Source organism: Parasteatoda tepidariorum, chromosome 3, assembly GCF_982258835.1.
Source record: "Parasteatoda tepidariorum strain Cologne lab strain chromosome 3, Ptep-v5.0, whole genome shotgun sequence".
Lineage (NCBI taxonomy): Eukaryota > Metazoa > Arthropoda > Arachnida > Araneae > Theridiidae > Parasteatoda > Parasteatoda tepidariorum.
This window is the reverse complement of record NC_141757.1, coordinates 95047710-95074226: the sequence shown is the minus strand read 5'-3', so window position 1 is coordinate 95074226 and position 26517 is coordinate 95047710. Positions and strand designations below refer to the sequence as shown.

Genomic DNA, 26517 nt, shown 5'->3' with positions numbered 1-26517 from the left:
AGTACATTAAATAATGGTAACCTAATTTCCTATAGTAAACTTGAAGCTAATTTTCTCTGATTAACTTAAGCGAATTAATATTACTTTTTTTGAATAATAAGACTTGTTATACTAATGTTTCTTAAATTATAATTTAATTGTATTTTCAATAGTTTATAAATTCTTGATTGACTTTAAATACGTTTAAAGGCAGATATATTTGTGTTTGCTATGAAGAAAAGAATATGTAAGTGATTAAAAATTTATTTTTTTTAATAATATTGCTTAAAACTCTAAAAAAAGGAAGTTGTGATAGTTGAAAAGTTGACTTTAATCTCGTTACGCCAGGTGGCGCATGAGGTCACAAGTTTGGAGTTTCATTCCTCCAGGTCCTTGTACTCCCCCAATTGGGTCGTCCCAGGATTTTTCTTTCCTTTATTATCATTGTCATCAAGTTAATTTCAAACGGCCTCTTTTCCGTTTTCCATCCGGCTTCCATATCAAAACTGTTCGAGTTGGGTCTTTTGGGGACATTCTTAGATTGTGTCCTATCAAGGACCATCTTGATTTTTTTTCTTCATGTTTGTTGTGATGGGTTTGGTTTTTGCTTTATTATAGAGCTTGTTTGTGATTTTATTTCGTTGGTATTTCTTTAAAATTCACTTGTAGCGTTTAGTTTGAAAAGTATCGAGTTAGTTTTCTTGTTGTTCTCCGAGTTTCCACGACTCGCTGAGAGCCCAGATTTAACTGCATAAAAAATTTGTAACTTGAGTTTAGTATAGTTTAGTATTTAAGTTAGATGATTTCCAAATTCTTTGAAATTTCCTGGAAGAATATTGTGCATTTTTAATTCTTACTTTGACGTTTTCCTTTGTACTACGCTCAGTAGTTACACTTACTCTAAAGTAGTTAAAATCTGTTTTTTTTTTCAATTTCTTTTCCATTAATAAATATGTCATCATTTTTACTGCTACTAATTTTTAGTATTTTGGTCGTTTTCTCATCACATCAATTTATAATCCAACCTGTTTCGCACCTTTTTCGTTTCGGTTGCATAACAACAGGTAATAATACAATATTGTCAGAGTAATCTAGGCTCTCTAGATTTTCTTTGAATTAAGTATTGGTCGCTTATCCAATCAATGACTATATTAAACAGCATTTCAGACATTACGTAGCCCTGTTTGACGCTAGCTTTGATGTTAAAACATTGTGTTGTTGCACCATTTACTAAAATTTTCCTATTACTATTTTCATATGGGCTTTTAATTACATTGATTCTTTTTATGGGAAACCTATGTATCTTGAGTATTTTACAAAGACATTCTCGGTTAATGTGTTTCAAGAGCTTTGGCAAAATCTATAGAATTTCTTTTCTTGAATATCTTTTCATCAGCTATTCTATGAAAGTTTCTTTATAAGGAAACCAATAAAATCAATTTTAATAATCTTGATTATAAAATAAAAAACACTTAACAAACTAATAAATTGTGATAAAATTTAGTTTTTGACTGTAGTTAAATTTTTAACCTTTCAAAAATCAATCTACAAAATGTAACAAAAATATGTAAGTGTACTCATACTCGCGAGTGCTTGAGTACACATGTGAGTTATAAAATACGTACCCGCATTTAACGATTGCTTACTAGTATTTAAATATTGCATGCTAGCATTTAATTATTTTATATTAGCATTTAGCTATAACGGTGCCATATGGCTCTGATGCATTGATTAAAAAATATAAAAAAAAATTAATTAAAATAAGTTGGCAGTTTTTATTTTCTCATAACATATAAAAGAAACGTAATTAAATTTTAATTACCGTTACCTTTGTTTCATCGATAAAAATACGTTCTTAGGTTAGTAATTAATAAGTTTCTAAATCTGAATTTTTGGAAAGAGTAGTTTAGACAAATAATTTGGAAAATTTATTTGTAATTGATAATTTAAAGCTATTTTTAATGTTAAATATCATAATTGCAATTTATAATGTCATTGATGAATAAAGAATTGTTCGTTACTTTAACAAAAAAATGCCATTGTACTTAAAGTGCCACATTCGTTTGTACCAATTTTACGGTATTTTAATCTATATGTTCTTTTAGGAAATTTTTTTTAAAAATCTAATAATCTGAAATATTTTGCTAAATTAATAGTATCGAACAGACATTAAAATGAAATAAAGGTAATGATTTTAGAAAAGTTATTTTTGTATTATGTTACTTTTTCGCTCGAGCTTACAAGTGCTACTTGTGTGACTACAAAGGTCCCTTAATCGAGAAATACGTGAATAAGTTTAATCAGTTTTTTCGAATAACAATACATTTAAAAAATTTTAATAAATGCTCTGAAAAATTGTAGCAAATATTGTAGCAGTTTCACGCCTTAAACAAACACATTTTTTCAATATCAATTGACCACTTCGAAAAGCTATCAACAATTATTTCAGTGCTCGCATGAGCCATTTCTTTTTAACATATTATTTTATCGAATTGAAATTTCTTCTATATGTTCTACTTCATTACGTTTAATGCAATTTATATACCGTGTCGTAGTGACATGGTCACTACGAAAATATTTGTATTTGAACGATAGGATATTTATTTATGTTGAATTTAAATGTTTTAACTTAGTCATTATTCTAGATAGGGTAGCAAGACTAGGAATTTCCTATTTGAAATTAGGAGTGTCGCCATTTTTTTTTTGGACTACGCATCTTTGGATATGTTGATTTTGTGTGGGGTCCTTAAGTTCTCATCAATGACTTCAATTTTTGGCCCTAGTTGCTCAAGGGATAGAGCGCTTGCCACCAAATTAGGTAAATTGGGTTCGAATCCCAACGACGGCTGGCTGACTTGAATTCCACAAACGGCTCGCACCGATCTCAGTGCTGACGTAAAATATCCTCAGTGGTGGACGGATCATGGGTTAGAGTCCCCTTGCCATCAGGCTAACAGTGGGGAGGTTTTCGCACTATCCCTCTCCATATAATGCAAATGCGGGTTAGTTTAATCGAAAAGTCCTTCACGAAAGAAAACTTCTCCCAATACCTGATCCAGGAGTTCCCCTGTCCTCTGGATTGGGTTCAAAATTACGAAGCTACAGAGTTAAACACCGATAATGGTAGACTCAGAACATGGTCAGCTGTTTAATGCCGGTTACAAAATAATATAATATATTTAAGTGTCGCGTAAATTTGTGATAAATCATTACTTACAAAATGAACGTCGAATTGTAACTTATCGTTTTCTATTTACAGCAATAATGAAAATGATATAAACACTACTTTATCAATATTTTTTAAAAAAAAGAGCAAATTTCCGGATTTAAAGTGCGATACAAGTAGTCGTAAACTCAAAATTGCGACGGTTATAAAATAAAAATAAAATGATTTCAATTTAGGGAGTAGTGTTTTAAAATGGTTAGCTGGTGGGTCAACAAATGGGAAGAAAGAACACGGAAAATAGAAGAGTTTGTCGATTTTTTTTTTCTCAATGAGATACATCACGAAAAATGTTATTGAGTGAAAAGATGGTTTTAATACAGATGAAGACATTCTGGAGAGAGAAAGCTTCGAAAAATTAAAAGATGCTGATCTGCAATTATTTAAAGTTACTATCTGGTTAATGAAAAGTATATGGAATTTAATGAAAGACTATAAACGTCTAATGTGTTGAAAGAACACTTTCTTTTTTAAAATTTACAGAAGAGACTCCATTATCTTCTATTAGGGTCATTATTGAGATAATTTTTATTCTTTTATTGTTTTCCCGTTTGCTTGACTTTTGACTTGCTCTCTTCCTCTTAATCATTTTTTAAAAGATTTAATCTCATAAGTTTTTCCTTTAAGTGTTCGGTACAATATATTAATTGATTATGTTACATCTCGAATGTATTAATTCTTTATATGTATTTGGCTAATCTCAGATATTATAGATATTTTATTTCCATTTCAATGATTTCTCTGTTTATTATTATTTTTTAATTGAGCTTTATTCACACCACTTTAATCCTGTATCAAGCAAGACCCTGGTTATGATTTTACATTGCGGTAAGTGATGGGTTATCCGACAAAAAAATACCCCACCACACACAGTAAAAACTCGATATAACGAGTGCGGCTTACTACGAGAAGTTCACAATTACGATAAGTTTCCAAGCCAACATCAAAATGCTTATATTAAAGGTAAAAAAATTGTTTGTTTATCGATCGATTAATAAATTACTATTCTTCTGCAATTGCGACAAAAATGTTTTGAAGAAAAGACGTGTTTCTGCTGTTTAAATGAGTAAAATAACACGAAAAACCTTACCACCTTACTATCTTCTTCCAATTTTAATCCAATATGTTAATAAAACAAACATCTGTGAGCAACCATAGACTAATTTATCTTTCTTTTTACAATAAAAAAAAAAAATTGGTATTTTGAAGAATCCTGCTGCCCACCTCAAATGGGTTTTCTTTCGTCAGCCAATTTAACTCCAGTTATTGCTATTTTAGCATTAAATATGTGTTTACTTATAACGACCATTCCATTTGCCATTGTGAATTGCCGTTATGACGGGCTTTTTATGTATTTTAATATTATTTAACGCTAATTTTATTTTAAATTTTGTTGGCGTCTCAATAGGTTTTGTGGTCCTACTGATCTCATTTTGTGTGTTAACGGATGGAGCAGCATTAAACACATTTAATGCTAAAGATTGTCTTTTAACCTTCATCAACTGTGCAAAAGAAGACACATACCCTATTCAAAAATGGTATTTTTCAATTGAAAAGTAAGAAAAAAGTTTTAATATAATTTTTTTTATGATTTATTATTTGTTTAACAATACATTTGTTCCATTAATCATTTGATTAAAAGGTTATTAGTTTAACAATTATTCAATTCTTTTCTTTTAGTCACTTTTTTTCATTTATTCCTGGTTTGTTTATTTTTTTGTAAATTCATTTCCATATCATCCCCCCCCCCCAATTACGTTTATATTTCATTTAAATCCAAAAGATAGAATAGAATCATTATTTAGTTGAATATAGAATTATTTGTACTAACTATCGGATCTTTTTCGAACTTTGATGCACTATCGAAATATGTAATAATATAAAGAATTTATTTGTTTGCGTTTTGATTTCTCGGCAAACGATGTCACTCAAAGCAACGTAATATAACATGACGGTGATGGTCAGTCTTGATAGTATCATCAAGAAGTAAGATGGTTTTGGATGGATGCTCATGACTGTAAGCATCTTTCTCATGTTGACTCATCATAGAAAAATCATCAAAAATTTTGTCTTGGGAAAATGAGGATCCATGATGACCTGCATTTTTCACGTTCAAGCCTGTTTTACGAATTTTAGTCTCAAATTCGGGAGTTTTTTTTTTTTAATTTTCAAATACTGCCGTGGGACTTATGTTGCACCTTTAAGTTTTAATTTAGATGCTTCCTCCTTTAATTGTTCAGAAATAATAATGCTGTGATACTGAGTACTAAGCACACTATTAAATAAAACTTAAAATTACAAATCACTTTTCTTTGAATTATTTTTACATGATAATACCAGGGTAGTGGAGTAAAAAGATTCTTCATGACGATACTGCAATGTTTTTTCCCAACTTTGAACACTGCAACGTATGGGCGCCGTGCATAATGTTTTTATCCTCAGTTGGAAAGTTGTTATTGCCTAATAAAAATGAAATATATAAAATGTAGTTTTCATAAAAAGTAACATTCGGTTTAAAAGAAAATGTACTAAAGTTTCACGATCCATAAATAGCTGGAGGCTTATTTGCTGAAAATATCAGCAGTGGCTGAGTTACTTTCTTTAGGGCATGGCAACAGTGATTTTAGATTTTTGAGAGTATTTCATCGTAGTCTTCTCTCTTTGATAAAACTGACTATTTTTTTTTTCTTTATCAGATGATTTGTCAGTTTATCTTCTTGGTCTGTTTGAAAAATCTAGCCTTACTGTAGTTAAATACAGCTTCTTTTTAAAAAAATTTTGAATACGTGAAATGAGAGTTATTAAAACATTTGAAACGAGATTTTTAAAATATGAGGATGGAGCATTATACCAAATACTTCATAAAGGAGCTGTTACCTTATCAGCCATACTTAATAGTTAAACCAGCTGAAAGTAAAAATCCAATTATATTTGATTAAAATATGGCAGGTTAGACTTTCTATCGCTCTTCTGACCATACTATGAACACCATCACAGGAATGCTAACTCGATGAAATATGAAACATGTTTTTGTGTTTTGTTTCCACTTTCATGTTCATCGAAGTAATTTTATCTTATATTAAAACAAAACTAAATTAAACTCTAGCTTATATTTGAAGTTGTTCTAGTTTTGTGGTAAACAGTGGGGAGAGTAAACAAAACAGACAATATAAAAAAAAACTATACACTTGACTTGCGTCAATGTATTTTAAATCACAATATGACCATATTTTTCAATTAGAACATAGCTCAAAGTATTCACTATCAATAAAACGGGTTATTTCTTTGCAAAAAATTTCATTTTTAATAACCCTGAACTGGGAACAATCCCGATGCCTTTATTTTTCTATTCCAACATTTTATTGTAAAAATTGTGTGAAGTTCAAATCTCGGAGTCGTTGTGGGTTATGGGATAGAGCGTTCTTCTCCCAATGAGGTGAGCCCAGGTTCGAATCCCAGTGGTGGCTGGTGGATACGGATTCTGCTTCCGGCTTACACCGGCCACAGTGCTAGCAGAAAGTATTTACAGTGGTAGACGGTACATGAGTTAGAATCATCTGGCCGTTGGCTGACCATGAGAGATTTCGTGGTTTTCTTCTCCATTTAACGTAAATGTGTATTAGTTTCATCAAAAAAATCCTTCACGTGTGCTAAGTCGTCCCAATGCCATACCTTAACCCAAGAGTTCCCTTGTCTTCCGCTTTGGGTTCAAAACTGCAAGGCTAAGAAGTTAAACATCCAAAATAGTAGACTCAGAATAGGGTCAGCTGTTTAACGCCGTTTATAAAATAACATAATATTTAAGTCTCGAGTGAATTTGTGATCAATCTTTACTTACAAAATGAACATCGAATTATAACTCATTGTTTTTTCTATTTACAGCAATAATGAAAATGAAATAATCACTACTTTATCAATATTAAAAAATAAGATGAACAAATTTCCAGATTTAAAGTGCGATATTGAAAACTGCTACGAGAAGAAATCATTCGAAGGTACGTACTTTTAATTTTTGTTTTAGCATGAAAGCAAAAAACTATCTCACCGGTGAGCTTTTTTTTGTCTGGATACAAATAAAAATTCCGCGTGTTTTAAAAACAATTGACACACCTGGAAATGCGTGTTTAAGAAAATGGGCACAGTTCCAAATGCGTGTTTAAGACAATGATCCCAGCTCAAAATACGTATTCTAGAAATTGGACACAGCAAAAATACCACTTTTTTAATGTTCTACCCAAATTTAGCAATTAAATGAGGGATTTCTTTACCATTGTATAGGCAAATAGACGTAACTATAATGGAAGTAACTATACTATAGGCAGATGAACGACATCGCAAAACGAATTTATTTGGATCAAAGAAAAGAACAATTTTCATAAGAGAAGTTAGAAAAACGGAATGTCAATTTTCTTAAACACGCATTTCGATTTGTGACCATTTTCTTAAACCCGAATTTTACAGAAACTGTGCCCAATTTCTTAATCACAATTTTCGAGCTGGCGTCTATTTCCATAAACACGCACTTTGAGCTGCGTTCATTTTCTTAAAAACGCGTTTCAAGTTGTGTTCATTTTCTTAAACATTCTTGTTCTTTCATTTTCTTTCGAGGTGTTTTCGTAAAAATCTCTCCGACAATCTATTGAGGGGAAACACCAAAATTTAATTGTTTTTAAGAAAAAATAATTTATTTTAATTATTTGCGCACAATTTGTCAATATGCTTAATCGAAAACATTCCTCCTAAGATTATAACTTAAAATTTATACATAAATGTGAAAAGTAGAGCATACCGTTTTTAAGAAATATTGCAGTTTCTTCATAAAAGTCCTATACTATCGACTACGAGGATAGAATTTAAGACTAGTGAAAAATATTGTGAAAATTAAAGAGTCGAGAGTTAAATTTTATTCTATTATTAGTTATTAAGGAACATTATTAAGGATAAAAAAACAAAGCAATCCTGATTTACAAACATATAATTACTAGAAAAATAAAAAGTCAGTATTTTAACCAGAGTACACACTTTGAGGTCAACATGGAAAAAGGAAAAAATATATATATATATAAATATTTAGTAGCTAGTATTGGAGACAACTTCTCAAGTTTCATCAAATAATCTTGGTTTATTGATAGAACTAGTTTTTGACAAACTTGTATCTTTTGACGAATGGAGTATCTTTTATATCATTCATTTTTAACGATGAATTTCAGCTTTTTGCATTAACTTGTCTTTCAAAAGTACTATACACCGTAAAAATTCCGGATAAAATTGCGGTGTAAGATACAGGCATTTTCTTGCATCATCCATAAAATCCATTGTACCATGAAATCCATTTTATCGTAAAAATTATTTTACGATAAAATCCATTGTAACGCAAATTTTTTTAACCGTAAAATACATTTTACCGTAAAGCAAATTTTACCGTAAAATCCATTTCTCCTTAAAATCAATTTTGCCGCAAAATCTATTTTTACCGTACAATACGACTATACCGTAATTTTTACATTAATATTTATTTAATTAGAGTTATTCAGTGATTTTATGTTAGTTATATTACCTTAAAGATTACGGTATATCAGATTTTTTTTTGCTCCGTAACATATTCCGCTAAAAATGGATTTTAGGGTAAAAAAGCACCCTTATCCTGAGTGCCAGTGCTTTTTACCGAAATTTTATTTTAAATTTTTTTACAGTGCGCAATTTCTTTATTGGGTTAAGATCTGGAAATTTAACTGGTCATTTCAAAGTTTAAACATTGTTGACTCGAATCAATTTTTTGAACTGAAGTGACACACTCAGGAAGCAGTATGAAAGAATACAGGTGCTCATTCAGGTGTCAAATTCCTATAGTCTTGCATTAGGATGCGCAGAGGTGATGTGCGCATTAATGCAAAAGTAAGGGAATCTGTCTCTTAATTACCACTCGCTTCTTCAGTATGTGCTTGGCTTACTCGCATGGATAGAGGCATTGCCTTGATAATATTTCTAATTCTCCCCTGCCGAAAGTTCAGCATTTGGTAAAAAAAGACTTAAAGTTTTTTTTTCTTCCAATTTTCTCAAAATTTTTTACCGGCCCTAAAGATTTTAAGTGCAGTAACGAATTCAGTAATTGAATCAAAAGTATAACTTGAAAAATCATAGCTTATTGAAAATATGAATGCATATAGTTTTTAAATAGTAATTAATACGTCTTCCCCTCAAAGTTTTAGAACCAGTTTATCTCTTCTTGGCAAAAAGTCTACCAGAATTTATAATTTTGTCTACTATTTGTGTCAGTTATAAGATGGCGCTGCCATCAAAATTGTCCGGTCTAAGATCGTTAGTTTATATTGTGTTTTCCTATTTCGTAATAAAACTTATTAAGTTTTGCTTTGGAGTTTTTTCAATAAGTCCATGTCAATCTAAACCGCAGTTACTACACTTCCTTATACAGTTTTCAACAATTTCTTCAATCCTATACCTTATTTAAAATAATGAACAAAATGATTCGCTGAATTTTCCATTCTGAAATACATTTTTGAGAATCTTGGCCAGCTGATAGCCCATAAATTCTCTATGGTATTCCGACTTAGAGAATTTCTCTGCCAATTTAAAAGAGTCACTTTATTCTTGGCAAAGAATTCCTCTATTTTCTTTGGATAATAGAAAGTAGCCAAATCTTGAAGAAAAATTCTCTTTTTGTAAATGGAAAACTCATGTTTAACTCAAGTCTCATTTTTTCTGTCCATTTTTTACTCCTACTGGTCGCTGTTCATCATTTCTTTAATAGGAACGTGTGTCCATCCAACGTATCCCAAAACATCTTTTTTAAAAGTTAGGGAATTCAAACATTTTTCTTGATTTAATTAATATTTCGATACTGTACACTGTGAAGGAAAGCTAACATTTTAATAACTTTTAAACTAATATGATCTGGTTTTTATGTTCTAAAACTCAATCGTAACCTTTTCGTGATGGGCGAGTCACAAATGTATTCGTACGAACAAAGAATTAGGATGGTAAAAAGTAAAAAGCGGTATCTTAAAGTATGGGGAATGGTTAATTTGACAGACTCGTTTTTGCTGTCACTTTAAATCTAGCACATCCAATCCATGTCTGTTAAAAGCGTAACTATATAATTTTTCAATTTGAACTTAGTAGTGGTGAATTAAATATAGTAAACTATTATTACCCCACCCACTAATAACCTGCTATAAAAATAGATTGGCTAACAGTTTTATCTTTTTTACCCTGATTGTCGCCAACCTGGGAATGCATATATGACTCGCACGTTTCGAAGAGGTTAATGGTTTGAGGGCCTAATCATAAATGTAAAAATTAATTAAAGCAAAACATATTCTAAGTTGCAAAATCAGACACAAAACGTATTTTCTCTGAATAAACATACAGTTTTTCTACAAATTCGAATTTTTGGAGCCCTCAAAATATTGTAATCTGAAAATAGTGGTCCCAATAGTTTAGGCAGGAGAGTGATCGAAAGTTCAAGCCATTTAATTTCAATTTCCTTTTTGTGCATTTCGAAACTTATAAAGCGAATAAAAATGTTTTTGAGCACCATTATGAAACTTGTTTATCTAAAGATAAATTGTTTGTTAGTTTTCATAATTATTAATTACTTTTTATACTTTAATTTACTAATGGTCAAAAAATTTTGAATTGTAAGGTGTAAACAAATTTTAAAGATTTTATCTGCTGAATTTTAATTGACAAAAAACTAAAATTTGAAGGTCGTTGGTTGAGTAGCCCTTGAGGAATAAAAATATAAAAATACAAAAAACACGATGTCTCTGAGATGTCGTAATGCGCAGTAAAGGGAATGAAAATCTCGTTGTTCTGCCTATAGGGGAGAGTGGCGTCAATTGTAACAGGGTACGATTGTAACAAAGCAAAAATTTGAAAGTCGGGTTCTAGATTTGGTTCCTAGGTGGCGCACAAGGTGTATTTAATAAATCTACATGTACACCCCTGCTGGCAACCATTTTTATGTATTTTTGAAAGAGTTACATCACAAAAGATATTTTCACACTACGTCAGTACTTTTTTTGGTATTAGAATATTATATTGTAACAAAGTAATTTTGTTTAAACAAATAAAAATTATTAACCGAATATGTAAGTGGACACCTTAATTAACATTTAAAAAAAAAGAAATTAGTTTTGCTTATTAACTAGCATTGTTTTTAACAAATGAAGCTGAAATGGCGTCTTGGGGACGATTGTAACAATAAGTAAAGGGACGATTGTAACAGCTGAAAATAAATAATCTTATGTTTACAAACCATTACTTAACTCTTTAAGAACCACCAATAGTTTCCTATAGCATTTATATTATGTTGCATGTGCATTATTTTATTTGTCACCTTTCACAGTATAAATTAAAATTTTTAACCCCTTAAAGCTGAAAGTTTAACCCTTTAGGTCTCTGCTCATTATTATTTTTACGCCTAAAATATCACAACTATTTTGATCAATAAAAAAATATATCACAACTATGATAATATGTATAATTAACTATGTTTTAGTTGAATTTATGAGCTGTTACAATTGACCCCGTAAGCGGGGACAATTGTAACAAGTGCACGACTGTCAAAATTTGTTAATAACTTATATAATAATATTTAAAATAAGGTATTTTTTTTTCTAGTAGAGGATAGTTTACTTTACTCGTCTGTCAATTAATACTAATAATATATTGGATTTTTTGTTAGTTAAAAATAGTTAAGTAAAACATGTTACAATTGACCCCACTCTCCCCTACTATTGGGAGTATAATTTCAAGATTGCCGAAATATTAGTATATATGGAGATAAAAATCCGAAATCCGCTAAGTTAACTATTAGGAACAATCCAAATACGTTTTTGTGACTGTGGTTTCGTTAATTAAATTATGGTTTGAACAAATATTCTCGTATATATAAACGGTTACTCTTTGGAGTAATTCAGATTTCTTCCAATAAGTCAAAGTTAAATAACTTCATTAAGAGTTATTAATGTGTTTTTTTAATCATTTTACGCAATGAGCATGCTTTTATTTTTACAGGATGTGCTCTATAAATATTTAAATTTATTTAATAACAAGTGGAATAACGTAAACATAAAAAGTATAAATATTTTTCATTAATTTGCTTCAAAAATTTATGCACAAAAATGTTCTTTCATGAGGTTTCCCTTTATTGATATAAAAAAAAAGAAAAATTGAAATTATCTTGGAATATTGTTTATCTTAAAAAGGTAGTTTAGATTAATTACTTTGTTTTTAAATTTAAATATCAAATTTTTTTTAAACGTTAAATCATAGTTTTATTGACTCCTCTTTTAAATTTATTTTCCCTTATTTTTGATGTTATTCATTATTAAACCACAATTTATTTTAAAAACAAGCTCTGGGAAATTGTGATAGACATTGCATGTTTATTTTTTTATAGGAAACTAATAATGCGTCGAGAAAACTTAAGTTTTAAATGACTACACAATAAAAGTTAAATGCCAAAGTGTTTTTATTTTCAATAAAAATTAACTTCCTTGTCATTCAGATTTTTAATGCAACGCAGCAATTTTTTTAATAGTTTATAATGACGGGCTTAGTACGAGAGAAATATTTACAAAACTTGATCTTAGGCGCAAATTGCTTCAAAAAATATGTCAAATCTGGTGACAAATTGCTTTCATAACGAGAATTGAGCGCTATAATGATAACAGCAACTGACATTTGATGTTCTGAAAGCTTAATATAAATTTATTTTGTTTCAAATTTGCATCCTATGAAATTTTTTTAAATTTTTATTTATTTCAAAATTTACATAAAGGTAATGAACGAATGCAACCTTTATATTTTTAATATCACTGTAATATATCCTTAATAGTTTAAAAAAGAAATGCTTTATTCAAATCCTTTCTTCAGTTTCATATCTTATAATTTCTTCCAACCAATACAATGTAGATAATATGTCAAAAACACTAGAAAAATTCCAAAGCATATAAGTATTGAAGGTTATAAAAGATTTGAAACTAAAAGAAAGTTTATAATAACAGTTTCAAACCTTTGTGACTGAAATTATGAATTTTCAAATTTTGAATTCCGAAGCATTGTTTATCGTGCATTTTATTGATTTTATTAGAAAATCAATACAATTTCTTATGATTTGTTTAAGGCTTTTCTTCGAAAATTCTGCAATCAAACACTTTTTAGAGAAAAATATGTTATTTTTATAACTTTTGTGAGTTTGTTTGGCAAAGTTTTGTCTATCTTTTAGCTCAATCATTAGCATTATTGCCATTTGGCGCAAAATATTCTCATATGCGATACATAAGCTTACTTAGTATCACATAAAATTGGTAAAACTGATCATTTATGAGAAAATCGCAGTGATATTTCTTTTATGTCATTTTTTTTATTCTTCTTTTCCATGTTTCAGAAAGTCGATTTTTTCTGTCTAATTTGAAGATGAAGAAAGATACGTTCTCAAACTTCAAATGTGAAAATCCCATACATTATGCTTTTGGGAATCAATCGAGCCCGCATTATACAGGTCCATCAGCATCATGTGAATCCTTAAATATATTTTTCTAAAAGAACTTCTAAATTATCAAACATGGTTTTTCAAGTTTTAATACAATGATAAGCTTTTTCTTAGGTATAAAATGTTATAAATGTTAGGTTAAAAATAATGTTTAAAGTAAGTAATGTTACTCTATGCAAATGTAAATGTTTTAATTTAATTTATAAGGCTGCGCCATAATACATTATAAGCATTCTTATGTATTATCAACTCAAAATATAATATATTATTATTCTTATCAAAAATGAAGTCTAAAAATATGCATAATAAGGGTTTCATCTCATATTTAAGCGTAGAAAAAACAAAAACGTAATCAAAACTGGAATAATCATTGACAAGGATATTGGAATTGAAAACATCAAAACTTTTTTGATTGACACTGGAAACTAAGAGGAGATTGATTGGAATTCTTGGAAGCATTTTCCAGGTAACCAAACCAGTTTTGATATTATTAATCTCATCTTCTTTTGGACTCGCTGGTTTGGTTTTTTCTTCCAAGGGTGATAGATTTTGATTTTTGCTTTCTTCAATATAATTTCTTTTTCAATATTTCTTAAAAACGAAGTCTTAAAATATGGGCAATAAGGGTTTAAACTTAATATTTACGCGATTGATAAACAAAAACATAATAGAAACAGGAATAATTAATGACAAGGAAGTCGGGTTCATAACACCAAAAATTTGTTTGGGTGAAGGAGAAAATTTGTCAATACTGACAAGCCTATTTTAGGGCAGAGGGGTGCTCTCAGGGGCCCCCAACAGGGGGGGGGGGAGATGGGCGCACGATGCGCCCACTTAAACCTTGGGGGGGAATTTTTACACTAAATAAAACGAATAGTTTTTTTGGGGGGGGGGGGGGATTTAGAATTTGCCCAAGAATGCGCCCAAGAGCTTGGGGGGATGGGGGCCACTGGGTGCTCTTCTTGTTGTTTTCTAGTGGCGCCATCTATTACCAATAATTTGACGTCTATCAAAACAATACGTTACAACCCGTTTATCAGTTAGGACACATTCTCACACCATCCATCTATTTGCGGATAGTTATTTTAACCTGAACCAGAACGCGATCCATCACTTATCCAGTACTCCTAAAGGTATTGATTTGTTATAGGAACTTGGTGGTCTGCACTAATTAACTAGTATGTTTGACGTCCTTTAAACCATTGAGATTGAATTTTATTCTGTGTGTTCCGTATTTATTTTCATTTATTTAGCTATTATTGTTTTTTTGCGCATCGTAAATCCAAAAGCCTGACGACTCCCAAACGAATCCAAGGCGGTTATACAATCAAGAGGTTGAGTTACAGGTTATTAAATGGTGATTTTTATGATTTTTTTCTCTCTCAAACAGGTTTATCACTAATGGTTTATTTATCTCTCAAACAGGTTTATCACTATTTTCATTCAAACAGGTTTATCACTAATGAATAAACCTGTTTGACATTGGTTTTGATAACAGCGCTAAAAATATGTTTCATAAGTTTTATACGTATGTGTTTTCTTATATTGAATATTGAATGTGCTCAAGCTGTAATTTAATCTTTTAATCAGGTATATTTCCATCTGATATGCAAAGAAAGAATGATACAGCGATCAATAAAAAGACGAAAACTGGAAAGATTTTTATTCGGAAAAAGATGAAAGATTCAAATAAATATAAGCTTTTTGGGGTAGGAATTCCAGAAGGTAAATTAGTTGCCCATAAAAATAAAGGCAATGCATCTGACAAATATAATGTGAAGATAAACAAAGATGAAGAAATTGTCAACGGTAATGTTTTAGTATTTATGATTATTAGCATTATTGCTAAGTACTTGCAATATTTATTTCATATGTTGTATGTAATGAAACTAGCATGTATTCCTTGTTTTTTAAAAAAAAAATATTTTAAAAAATCTATTTTTAAAATATATATTTGATTCTTTCCTTTTTAATAGTTTTCAAAATTTTATACTTAAACCATTAAACTAAGTCTTAATATTAAACTTTGCAAAATCAACTAAAGGATTACGAAATTAAGACTTGCTTTTAATACATCACTGAGTGAACTGTAATAAATCATATTATTTAGTGCGAGTCAAGCAAGCGGAAATAGTCTTGAGTTTTTAAATGTTTTAAAAATATTTTTTTAATACTTAGTTTTAAACTTTATTCGTGAGAAACCACACTTTCTAGTAACCTAGAAATGTCAGTTTATTTATTCATTTTTTGGAGAGGATTTCATTATAAATGCATTTTTAATTCAATTCTACGATTTTCTGCTTTTACAATACTCAACTCAGTAGCCTAGTCGTTTCGAATCTAACACAGAAGAAGAGTTTTCTTGATTAAGCATTAAGAAAAGTTCACTTTCGTCGAGTTAGTAGAACTACGTTAGTAATTGTTACTTGGTGAAAATATTCTGTTACCTTATGATACAGATTTAGAGCAATCCATTAGACATTCGTGTGTTAATTGTACGGAAAATCAATGTTTGATGTTCCCATTTTTGTAAGCTGCAAAAATTTTAACTATACATATTTTTTTTAAAATTACTCTTAGTTACGTAAATAAAAATTTTTTTGCCGCAAAAGCATTTCAGAAATTGTCCACGTTTTTGTTTGAATATATTCACAGTAATAGATGTTGCAGTTTATGTAAAAAACTGATTACACTCTAAGAGAAGTTAGGAAAGTTGGTTTTTAATTTATACGTCCAACTCTATTTTTTAAGGTACGCCCAGTGCCCATAATTGTTACGAAGTTCAACAAAATTAGTTAAGTTGGCCATTAATTTATATGGTTATTATACAAACTTTCTTAATTCAATTCGAAGTGTGCATCCTTTTCGGGATCGATCCCAGCCGGTGCCAAAGAACATCTTTCTCTAAAATAATTTGAAAAAGAAAACAGTCAGGCACCGCTCTTAATCCTCGACAGATGACGGAACTACACTGTTTTGCTTTGCTCCATGATTCGCATCGCGTTCACGGTAAAGGGACAGTAAATTTCATGAAAAAGAATTTACAGCGTTTTAATGTCATGATAGTTTTACGGGCAAAAATTTATTTTTACGTTCAGTGACTAAAGCACTTTTTGCCGGTTACGGTAAGGGACAGTAAATTTTACGAAAAGGAATTTACAGTATTTTAATGTCATGATAGTTTTACAGGCAAAAATTTATTTTTATGTTCTGTGACTAGAACACTTTTTGTCGGTTATGGTAAGGGACCATAAAGTTTAAGAAAAAGGATTTACAGTATTTTAATGTCATGATAGTTTTACAGGCAAAAATTTATTTTTACGTTCAGTGACTAAAGCACTTTTTGTCGGTTACGGTAAGGGACAGTAAATTTCAAGAAAAAATAATTTACAGTATTTGAATGTCATGATAGTTTTACAGGCAAAAATTTATTTTTACGTTCCGAGACTAAAGCACTTTTTGTCGGTTACGGTAAGGGACAGTAAATTTTACGAAAAAGAATTTACAGTATTTTAACGCCATGATAGTTTTACAGGCAAAAATTTATTTTTACGTTCATTGACTAGAGCACATTTTTTCGGTTACGGTAAGGGACCATAAAGTTTAAGAAAAAGAATTTACAGTATTTTAATGTTTTAATGTCATGATAGTTTTACAGGCAAAAATTTATTTTTACATTCAGTGACTAGAACACTTTTTGTCGGTTACGGTGAAGGACCATGAAGTTTATGAAAAAGAATTTGCAGTATTTTAATGTCATGATAGTTTTACAGGCAAAAATTTATTTCTACGTTCAGTGACTAAAGCACTTTTTGTCGGTTACTGTAAGGGACCATGAATTTAATGAAAAAGAATTTACAGCATTTTAATGTCATGATAGTTTTACAGGCAAACATTTATTTTTACGTTCAGTGACTAGAACACTTTTTGTCGGTTACTAAAAGTAATCTATCGGTGAAATTTTTTTTTTATAATGAATTTTAATCCTCATATTTTTAATGATTAAAACTTTTAGGTGAAGAAACAAAAAATGGTACAAGATCGAAGCGGAGAGCAGCGGATTGTACAATAAAAGGCATGGCAAACTCGTTTATATCTTGTACCAAGTATTCTTCAGGATTATAGTAAGTATATCTTTTAAAAAAAATAAGCACCTAAACTATGTTAACACGAATAATTGCTATAAAATGTTGAGCGAGTGGAAAGAATCAAGTACATTTTGAGTGTTTATTCATAAAACATTATAAGATTTACCAACAGCTCATTGAATTCAATATACACCATTTTTCTTTAAAATATTCAAGAAATACGACAAGTGATAAACTTTAAAAGGCTAAAAAAATGTATTTTATAACTAAATAGGATTCAAAAATAAAAGGTAGGGATAGCCTGCTTGTTAGGGCATTTGGTCCCATTCCAAGAAATTATGAGTTGGGTCCTCGCAGACCGAAGACTCACCGTTTAGTAAATGGTTATTGGCTCACGTTAAATTTGTAAGGTCACAAAGTCCTTCAAGTTCCCATAACAAATCAATACCAATGGGGAGATTGATCGTTCGCAGGTTCTGGTCAAAATTACGATCCATGGATGTATGAATGGGTCCACCTTTTAAAACTTGCTGTGCCGTGTGTGTGACTGAAGTTACATTCTTGGCCACAGATGGCGCCACTGAAAAAACAAGAAATACATCCTTTGCCTTAAATTCGCTTGGTTTCACCAAGCAGGCTTGCTGGTATTGGCAAGTGACCTTAACAACAATGAATGGTAGCAGCTTTTCAGTGAATATTACACTGAACTGCATAGTTGATGGGAAATTATGAATACGAAGGGAATAGAAATTAAAGATGTGTGCGTTTTGTCAATATTTTAAATATTTTATATTTTTCAGGCCAATATTTTTGTCAATATTTACTCGTTTTGTCATTATATTTTGTGTATATTTTGTCAATATGTGCATATTTTGTCAATAATTATTTTTATTTTTGTTCTGAAATATTGGATTTATCTATTAAAGCTGTTATTTGGTCTCCAGGTGCCTTAAAATAGATCAATAATTGAAAAAAAAAAATGAATTTAAGAAAAATAGAAAAAATAAAAATTTATTATTTCATGATTTCTGTTTAGAAAACTAGTGATTTATTCACACCTAGTTTCTATATTAATTAAAGAGAGATAACGCTGTTAACTAAGAAAACTATCAAACATATTTTTTTAAATAAGCACTAATGGCAACCAGTGAAGAGACGAGACAAGAGAAATATTTTAATTTTAATGGTGTGCCATACATCAGTAAACCTTTAACAGTTTATCCAGTAAACGAACTTTGGTATCAATTTTAAAACTTGGGAAGAATAAATCACATAGGATCCTTTACTGGGCGCTCCTTCTGGACATTTCAGTTTCCTTCCATTTTTCTTGACATCATTTTTCATGAATCGTCCGTCACTTTCGGAAAGCCCCTACTTGGGTATAGTTTTATGTTCGTTACAATCATTGGTCACTATAGGGGGAATCTTAACACGACGACGAAATTTTGTGGGTGATAGAACGCATCTACATTAGCAATATTCGTCTTAGAATGTATGATCGGAACACAAGCAGTGAGAAGTTAAAAGATTGTTTTCCACTGTCACATTTAAAGAATTAATGCAAGAATGGGAATAGTTGCTTCAAAAAACTTTTTATTCACGGGAATATAATTGATGCACAATGCGTTAAAGAAAGAAAAATGAATAAAAGAAAAGAAAAATGGACCAGCCTGAATAGCCAGCTGAAACCAGCCTGAAACTAATGATCAGATCTTCACGACCTATGACTCAATCATAATGGCTCGTGGAGGTGACCTCAAATATTCTAATTTATTAGCGCTGACGATATTTTAAGTTACTAAATCAGACACAAAAACGTACTTTCCCTGAGAAAAACATACCCTTTTTAGGACGGATACGGATTTCTGACCCCCAAAATATAGGGAGTAGCCGCCATCTGGGGAATATGGTCTCAATTGTTCGGTCAGGAGAGAGCTCCAAATTTTGGACTTCTTTATTGAAATGCAAAGTAATTTTGAAGTTTCGATTTTCTTAAAATGTACATTAAAATCATTAATATTTTTGGTTTTGTACTTGCACATTTACTTGTACTTTTTATTCGTTACTTTTTAAAATCAACCTTTTTTACCAATTTACTTGTTACTTTTACTTAAAGTAATTGTACTCGTTACTTTTAAAAAATAACGTTCCCATGCACGGCCTATTGCAAGACTCTTTCAAGAAGTAATTGCCTTACAAGTATTCAAGAAATCTATCCTGTTTTTAAATTGGAATTTAATTACATTTTAGCTCTATTGGAGGCATTAAATTTAAAGTGAATGTAGGGCTTTAATTTTTTCTACTTTATTTACAGTAAATGTAAACAGAAGTGTGGTTACGGACATGCAGTGGCACACGATAAAACTAAACGAAAAAGGAATTATAGATGCAAGAAAAATAAATGGAAACCTGAGCCTTTAATTGATTGTAAACGTAAGTATATTTGTTTTTAAGTGAATTGGAAATTTCAATACTTTCCTATTTTGACGCTCATATCATCATAAAAAGTAAATATAAAATTAAGTGTAATAATTAATTTCCCTAATTTTTTTAAAATAAATCAATACTAAATTAAGATTTACGGTTATCGAGGTAGTTCTTAACAAATATCTTGTTTTCAATGAGGTGACTTTTGATCTCAATAAGTATTTATTGTTGTTTAATTTCTAAAAAGGTATTCCACAAACAATTTTAATCCTAGAACTAAACCTATGAAAATAACAAAAATAATATTGAAATTTTTTAATCAATTATGTGACCAAGAAACATATATTGAGCAGTTTTAAAGAAAAAAAAAAGAATTATGTATTAGTATGGATGGCCGAAATTGGAAATTCGAATTTCAACGGTGAATGTTGACATTCGCCTGTGTAAGTAAATAAGGATATTTAGCACATATTTCGGACATACACCAATCGAATAAGTGAAAGTTGGTATTCTCCAGAATTCAGCATTTCACCGTTATTTATACAAGTAAGAATCTGTTGAGAGTCTTTGTCAGAAGTAGTGTCAAAAAGTATAAACGTAAGGGATTGCAAATTAATGTAAAAGCAAGAAATAAGCAAAGGAATCTAAAAATTTAAAAGCTACACTGCATTTTTAGTTTCGACTACCTGGAAAGTATTTCTAATAATAAGTTTACAATCCCTTGCTCTTTTCTTCGGAATGAAAAAAAATACTTTGTGAACTTCATTGTAAAAACTTGAAAACGCATGTATTCAAAATTGAAACAGCATACGTTAATTTGTGAGCAAATCGTATAGTCTCAAAATTAGGAGAAATGAGTAAAAGTTCGTAGGCTGTCAGCGGAATTCAAACCTACGTCATCCGGGTACGTATTTAGATGCTCTTAGTACCATAGTTGTGCAGTGCGTAAAATAATAAATAGATCTACCTATATAACTTTTGATCTAATGATAGGATCATCACGTTGTAGAACTCAATATTAATGGTTACCTCAAATATGCTAATTAATGAGTGCAGACGATATATTAAGTTATGTTATTAGACAGAAAAACGTAATTTCTCTGAATAAACATATAATTTTTTCGACGGATACAGATTTCTGATTCCCGAAATATAGAGAGCAGTCGCAATCTAGATGATATGGTCCCAATAGTTTGGTCAAGAGATCGGTTCAAAATTTGGACTCCTGAATGATAATTTTGCTTTTTGTGTATTTCGCCATCTTTCGAGAACTTTTAAATGTAATTGAAAAAGTTTTGCACGCAATTATAAAATTCGTTTATCTAAGGATAATTCAATTAAAAAATTAGTTTATAGTAAATATTTTTTTAAATTTTATTTTCCATTATTTTATTTAACAACAGCCGAAGAAAATTTTAATTGAGAGGTGTACAATTTTTCATCATTTTAAAGAACGTAATTTTAAATTCCAATACACAAAATTTGAGCGAAATCGGTTGAATAGTTCCTTAGAAATCGAATTTTAAAAATAAGACTTTTTCAGAATTCCAATTTCTCAGGAATTATTCAACCGATTTTGCTCAAACTTTGTATTTTGGAATTTAAAATTGAATTATTTGAAATAATGTACAAATTATATGCCATACAATTCAAAATTTTTTTCGATTATCATGAAATAAAATAATAAAAATAATAAATAATTACTAAATGTTAAATTCTGCGTGGAATTATCTTCGGATGAACAAATTTTATAATTGTATGCGAAAATTTTCAATTCACTTAAAAATTTCTCTAGATATGGTGAAATACGCAAAAAGTGAAATTAACATTAAGGTGTCCAAATTTTTGACAGCTTTCATGACCGAACTATTGAGACCATATTTCCCATCTCGCGAGTACCCCTATATTTTTAGGGTCAGAAATCTGAAACCATCGAGAAAAAGACATATTTATTCAGAGAAAGTGCGTTTTTGTGTCTGATTTCGTAACTGGAAATATCGCCGGCATTAATAAATTGGAATGTTTGAGGTCACCTCCTCGAACCATTAAGATTGAGTCCTAGAGCGCGAAGATCCGATCATTGGACCAAAAGTTATTTAGGGTTGTCAGTTTATTTTGAGCACTGTTGCAACAAGGTTCAGATGATTTAGAAAGCTTTGTGTAGTGACTGCCGCATGACACACCATGCCATTAATTCCATTCATTCAAAAGTTCTTGACATATAACTAAACAAGCAAAAAGTTAAATTAAAATCATCGTAACCGTTATTAAAAGTAAAATTATAAAATTATTATATATCCTTTGCACTATTGAAATTAGAAATTAGTATGTCACGGTGTTTCATTGTGGTGGCCACTATATGAAATTGTTCACTCTGGACTTAAACGTATAACAATGGTGATTAGAGCATCCTACTACAAACTCGAAAGCCCTTGTTTCCAGGCAGCTAATGTCCCGCAGTGGACTGATCGTAAAGACACGGTTCCCAGTAGATCACCGAAGTCAAGCATCACTGGCTACGGTCAGTGTGCGGGTGGGTGACCACTTGGATCAGTCTGCGTAGGGATCGAGGGTGTGCGGTATTGGTCCTCGTTAAACTGTAAAGTGCTCGACTTCGCGCGCAGGTCGTCGGGCTACCGAATCGGGGGTGCCATCCCCTCCGCAGAGGATCAAAATTGTGATGGCATGTCTTCGGATCATCCTCCGGGATGTTTCCCAGACCGTCGCCAATAGCCCATTGTGAAGCTCTAGTGCGACGTAAATTAACAACAACAACAACAACAACCAGGCAGCTAATTAATATCTTTTTCTTATATTTCTTCTTTCTAATCACTTTTGATGCTATGCAGTTTGCTCAGAAATGAGTATATATTGTTTTAATTTTAAAAGCACGGATTTTCTAATTCGACCATTACTTGTTTCGAAGCCATTTCGACAAATTTTTGGGCAATTTTTCTAAACTAAAATTCCGCAATTTCTTGGTTTTAAAAGAACTTTTATATTTTCTCCTTTTAAATGTCGAATTCAGACCCAAAACGTGCATAATTTTTTCAACAAGGCTAATAGAAATAATTATATTAAGGGCGGTCATTATGGAACACCCTGTAAACAACAAAGGAAGTTTTCCTTTTTTTTTATCGATTGTGAACATTTCAATGTAAAATAGAATCGCTTAACTTTTTTTTCTTATAGTTGTTGAATGTAAATCATGATGAAAAAGATTCAAAATTCAGGAATGAGGAAAAATATATCTATACAATTGACAAGCATAATATTTAATCCGTTTTAATATATTCTTTTTTTTTTTTAATTTTTTCAAATCTTGTTCGATTGTTATCAATAGCCTATTCATGCTCATACTTAGCAAATTGAGAGAATCTATAAAAAAGGAAAATTTTACAGCTTTGTTCAGCTGTGACGTGAAATTAAAAGGTCCAGGAAAGCTTCATTGTACTCAGTCAAGTTGGAAACAACCATCCATTTGCTCTATTAAGTGCAGTGGAAAGAGAAAACCGAAATCCTATAAGTGTACAAAGGATCTGAGAAACAATTTACCTAATTGTGCATATGTGAATGAGTAAAAAAGTAAGTTTCTTTTTTTTAAATTGTACATACAGTGAAACCCGAGTAAGTTGACAACTTGCGATGCATTGTTTCAGTAGTCAACTTAGACAGATAGTGAATTTATAGTGGGGGTATTTAATGCGACATAGTTATTTCCAACACAAGATTTATCGTTCAATATAGTACTACACAGTTTTAAATATTCTTAAAAAAGTGTGGGATTTTTTATTAGCCTTATTACTTCAACGATTGATTTTCCAATAGGAGTGCTTATTTAAACTATTTCTCCGAGAGAATATAAATCAATCCCTTTGTTCGAGGAAATATCGTCTACTACATTTTATGTTTGTAAGCAAATATGTTAAATAGTCGCTTTCTCTTGGATTCTATTAATTTGAAACCATATGTACAATATCCCTTTGTTTGAAACATTAACTTTAATTAAATTCGCTTGCTTTAAGCCTATTTATGTAATGAAACTTAAATTTCGTTAAATCTGTATAATCTGTCAGACAAATGTAAAGATAAACGAAGATTTAGAAAAATTGATTTGAATCGTCGAAAATGCTGATAATAACAAAACGTAAACCAACTTTAAAAAGTCATTTAGGATTTTAAATGCGAATTAATAAAATTAATAAATCTTATCAATAAAATCAATAATTTTTTTCAATTTAAGAAACGACTAGAAAACTCCTCACAATTTTCTAGTAAACATTTCCGAAAGACTCTTTATGGCTTGCTATTTTCCAATGTATTTTCTTTACGAAAATACATGCACTAAAACCTGATTTAATTTTGCATATTGTTTAAATGTATTAATATTATATTTCATACACTTATTATCTTTTTTTATTATAGGTTGTCAGGATTGACTTCATTGTAATTCCTCTTATCTCAACAGGAATGCACGATCAGTTATGGTCGCTTATTTTTGCTTTTGTTTAAGTATTTAAGTTTATTTTTTTGTCAAATAAAGATAAAGTTAAATTTTATCCCTGTTTAAATTACGAAGAATTTTTTAATAAAGATAGTTTTTAAAATCATGATCTTTCTTTTTTTTAATAATCAAGAATTATCATTTACACAAACCTGAATTATTGACACATAAAATACGACACATAAGATACAATTTTGTCTCGCATATAAGTGCATTTAATGTAATTCGAATTTTGAAATAAAAAATCAAAATCGTATTTTTAAAATTATCCACACGGGAAAGTTAAGAAAGCAAAATAAATCAAAAATACAATTTCGATACAGTATGATTTCAATACAGTTTGTTTGGCTTCCGCTATCTGTAATAAATTAAAAGAAATCAGCACACAATTTTATTTATTCTTTTTGTAACTAGTAAATTATAGAATTAGTGTAATACTTTATTTTTATTGTTAGTTTTTACGTTATCTAACTCTTTTCATTGCTTTAACTTTGATAGGATATACACAGTCTTATGCATTAAATATAATTAAATAAACACTATTTACTGCAAGTCTATAAATTGATATTTTGATCGATATTTGCGTATTGAGTTTCTTTCAGAGAGCTTCTTCAAAGTAGTGACAAAAATGACAGCGTTTTCAACCTCCATAAATTATGTATAATTTTCCAAAGTTTATAAATAGTTGTAATCTATAGAAAGCTGTTTACTTTATGCAGCTCTTTTTCACAATTTTGATAACGTTAAGGAAACCTGAGTTTCTAAAAAAACATTTTATAAGATTTGAAATGAAAGATGTCTATTTTGTAAACAAAACGTTCACGAATCTGCCTTTTTGATATAGATTTTTAGGTAACAGATTAGATAATACAGATTATAGATTATAAATAGAGTGATGATATAGATTTAATGTATAGATCGATTAATATAGATTTATATAGACAGATTGATTAACATTTTTCAATTTTGTTTGCTCTTAATGCAGATGCATACTTTCAAATTAATACAGAATTCAATAATTTAGGGTTTTGGATCAATATTAGTTATTAGTAATAGTTATTAACTATACTTTTTCAAAAGTGATTTTTTCTTCATAAAATTGTTCTTTAGAACTTTTTCTAGATAAGTCTTAAGGCGTTTTTTAATTTTTTTTTACCAAAAACGCTCTCCTGTGTAATTTGAAAATATGCCTCATTAACACGGCAAAAAAGTTTGGGAAACATAAGTTCACGAATCCCCCTTTTTGACATAGATTTTTAGGTGATAAATTAGATATTACAAATTTTAGATACTAAATAGAATAATATAGGTTTAATGTACAGTTAGATAAATATATATTTAATGTAGAGATAGATAATAGATTTTATATAGACAGATTAGCACTTTGGATATTTATTTGCTCTTAATCCCGATGAATGCTTTCAAAATAACGGAAAATTTAATAAAATAAGGTTTTCAGTTAATATAAGTTATTAGTTACAGTTATAAGCCACACTTTATCATAGGTGATACTTTTACATAAAATTGTTTTTTAGTATTTTTTATAGGTAAGACTTAAGGTGGTCTTCACCAAAAACCTTCCCTATAATTTGAAAAAGTGGCATATTAACACGGAGAGCAAAATTCTGGTAAAATTACCATATTGTATTGTACGGTGATGGCATTTCTGGTGAAAAAAAAACAATTTTTCTGGTAAATAAAACAGAAATTTATGATATCGAAAGACGAAAAATATACTATAGCGTTTACATGAAGTTCTAGTTCATAAAATTATAAA

General features: G+C 30.0%; 1 protein-coding gene across 1 annotated transcript; it reads left to right on the top strand.

Moving 5' to 3' along the window:
* LOC107451392 (uncharacterized) lies at positions 1 to 24839 on the top strand. Its single transcript, XM_016067460.4, has 8 exons — positions 1 to 226; positions 4611 to 4758; positions 7085 to 7197; positions 15312 to 15530; positions 17737 to 17845; positions 20124 to 20242; positions 23639 to 23821; positions 24662 to 24839. The coding sequence occupies exons 1-7, from the start codon at positions 211 to 213 to the stop codon at positions 23815 to 23817; spliced, it is 903 nt and encodes a 300-aa protein (XP_015922946.1). The 5' UTR covers positions 1 to 210; the 3' UTR covers positions 23818 to 23821; positions 24662 to 24839.
* Positions 24840 to 26517: the final 1678 nt, after the last annotated feature.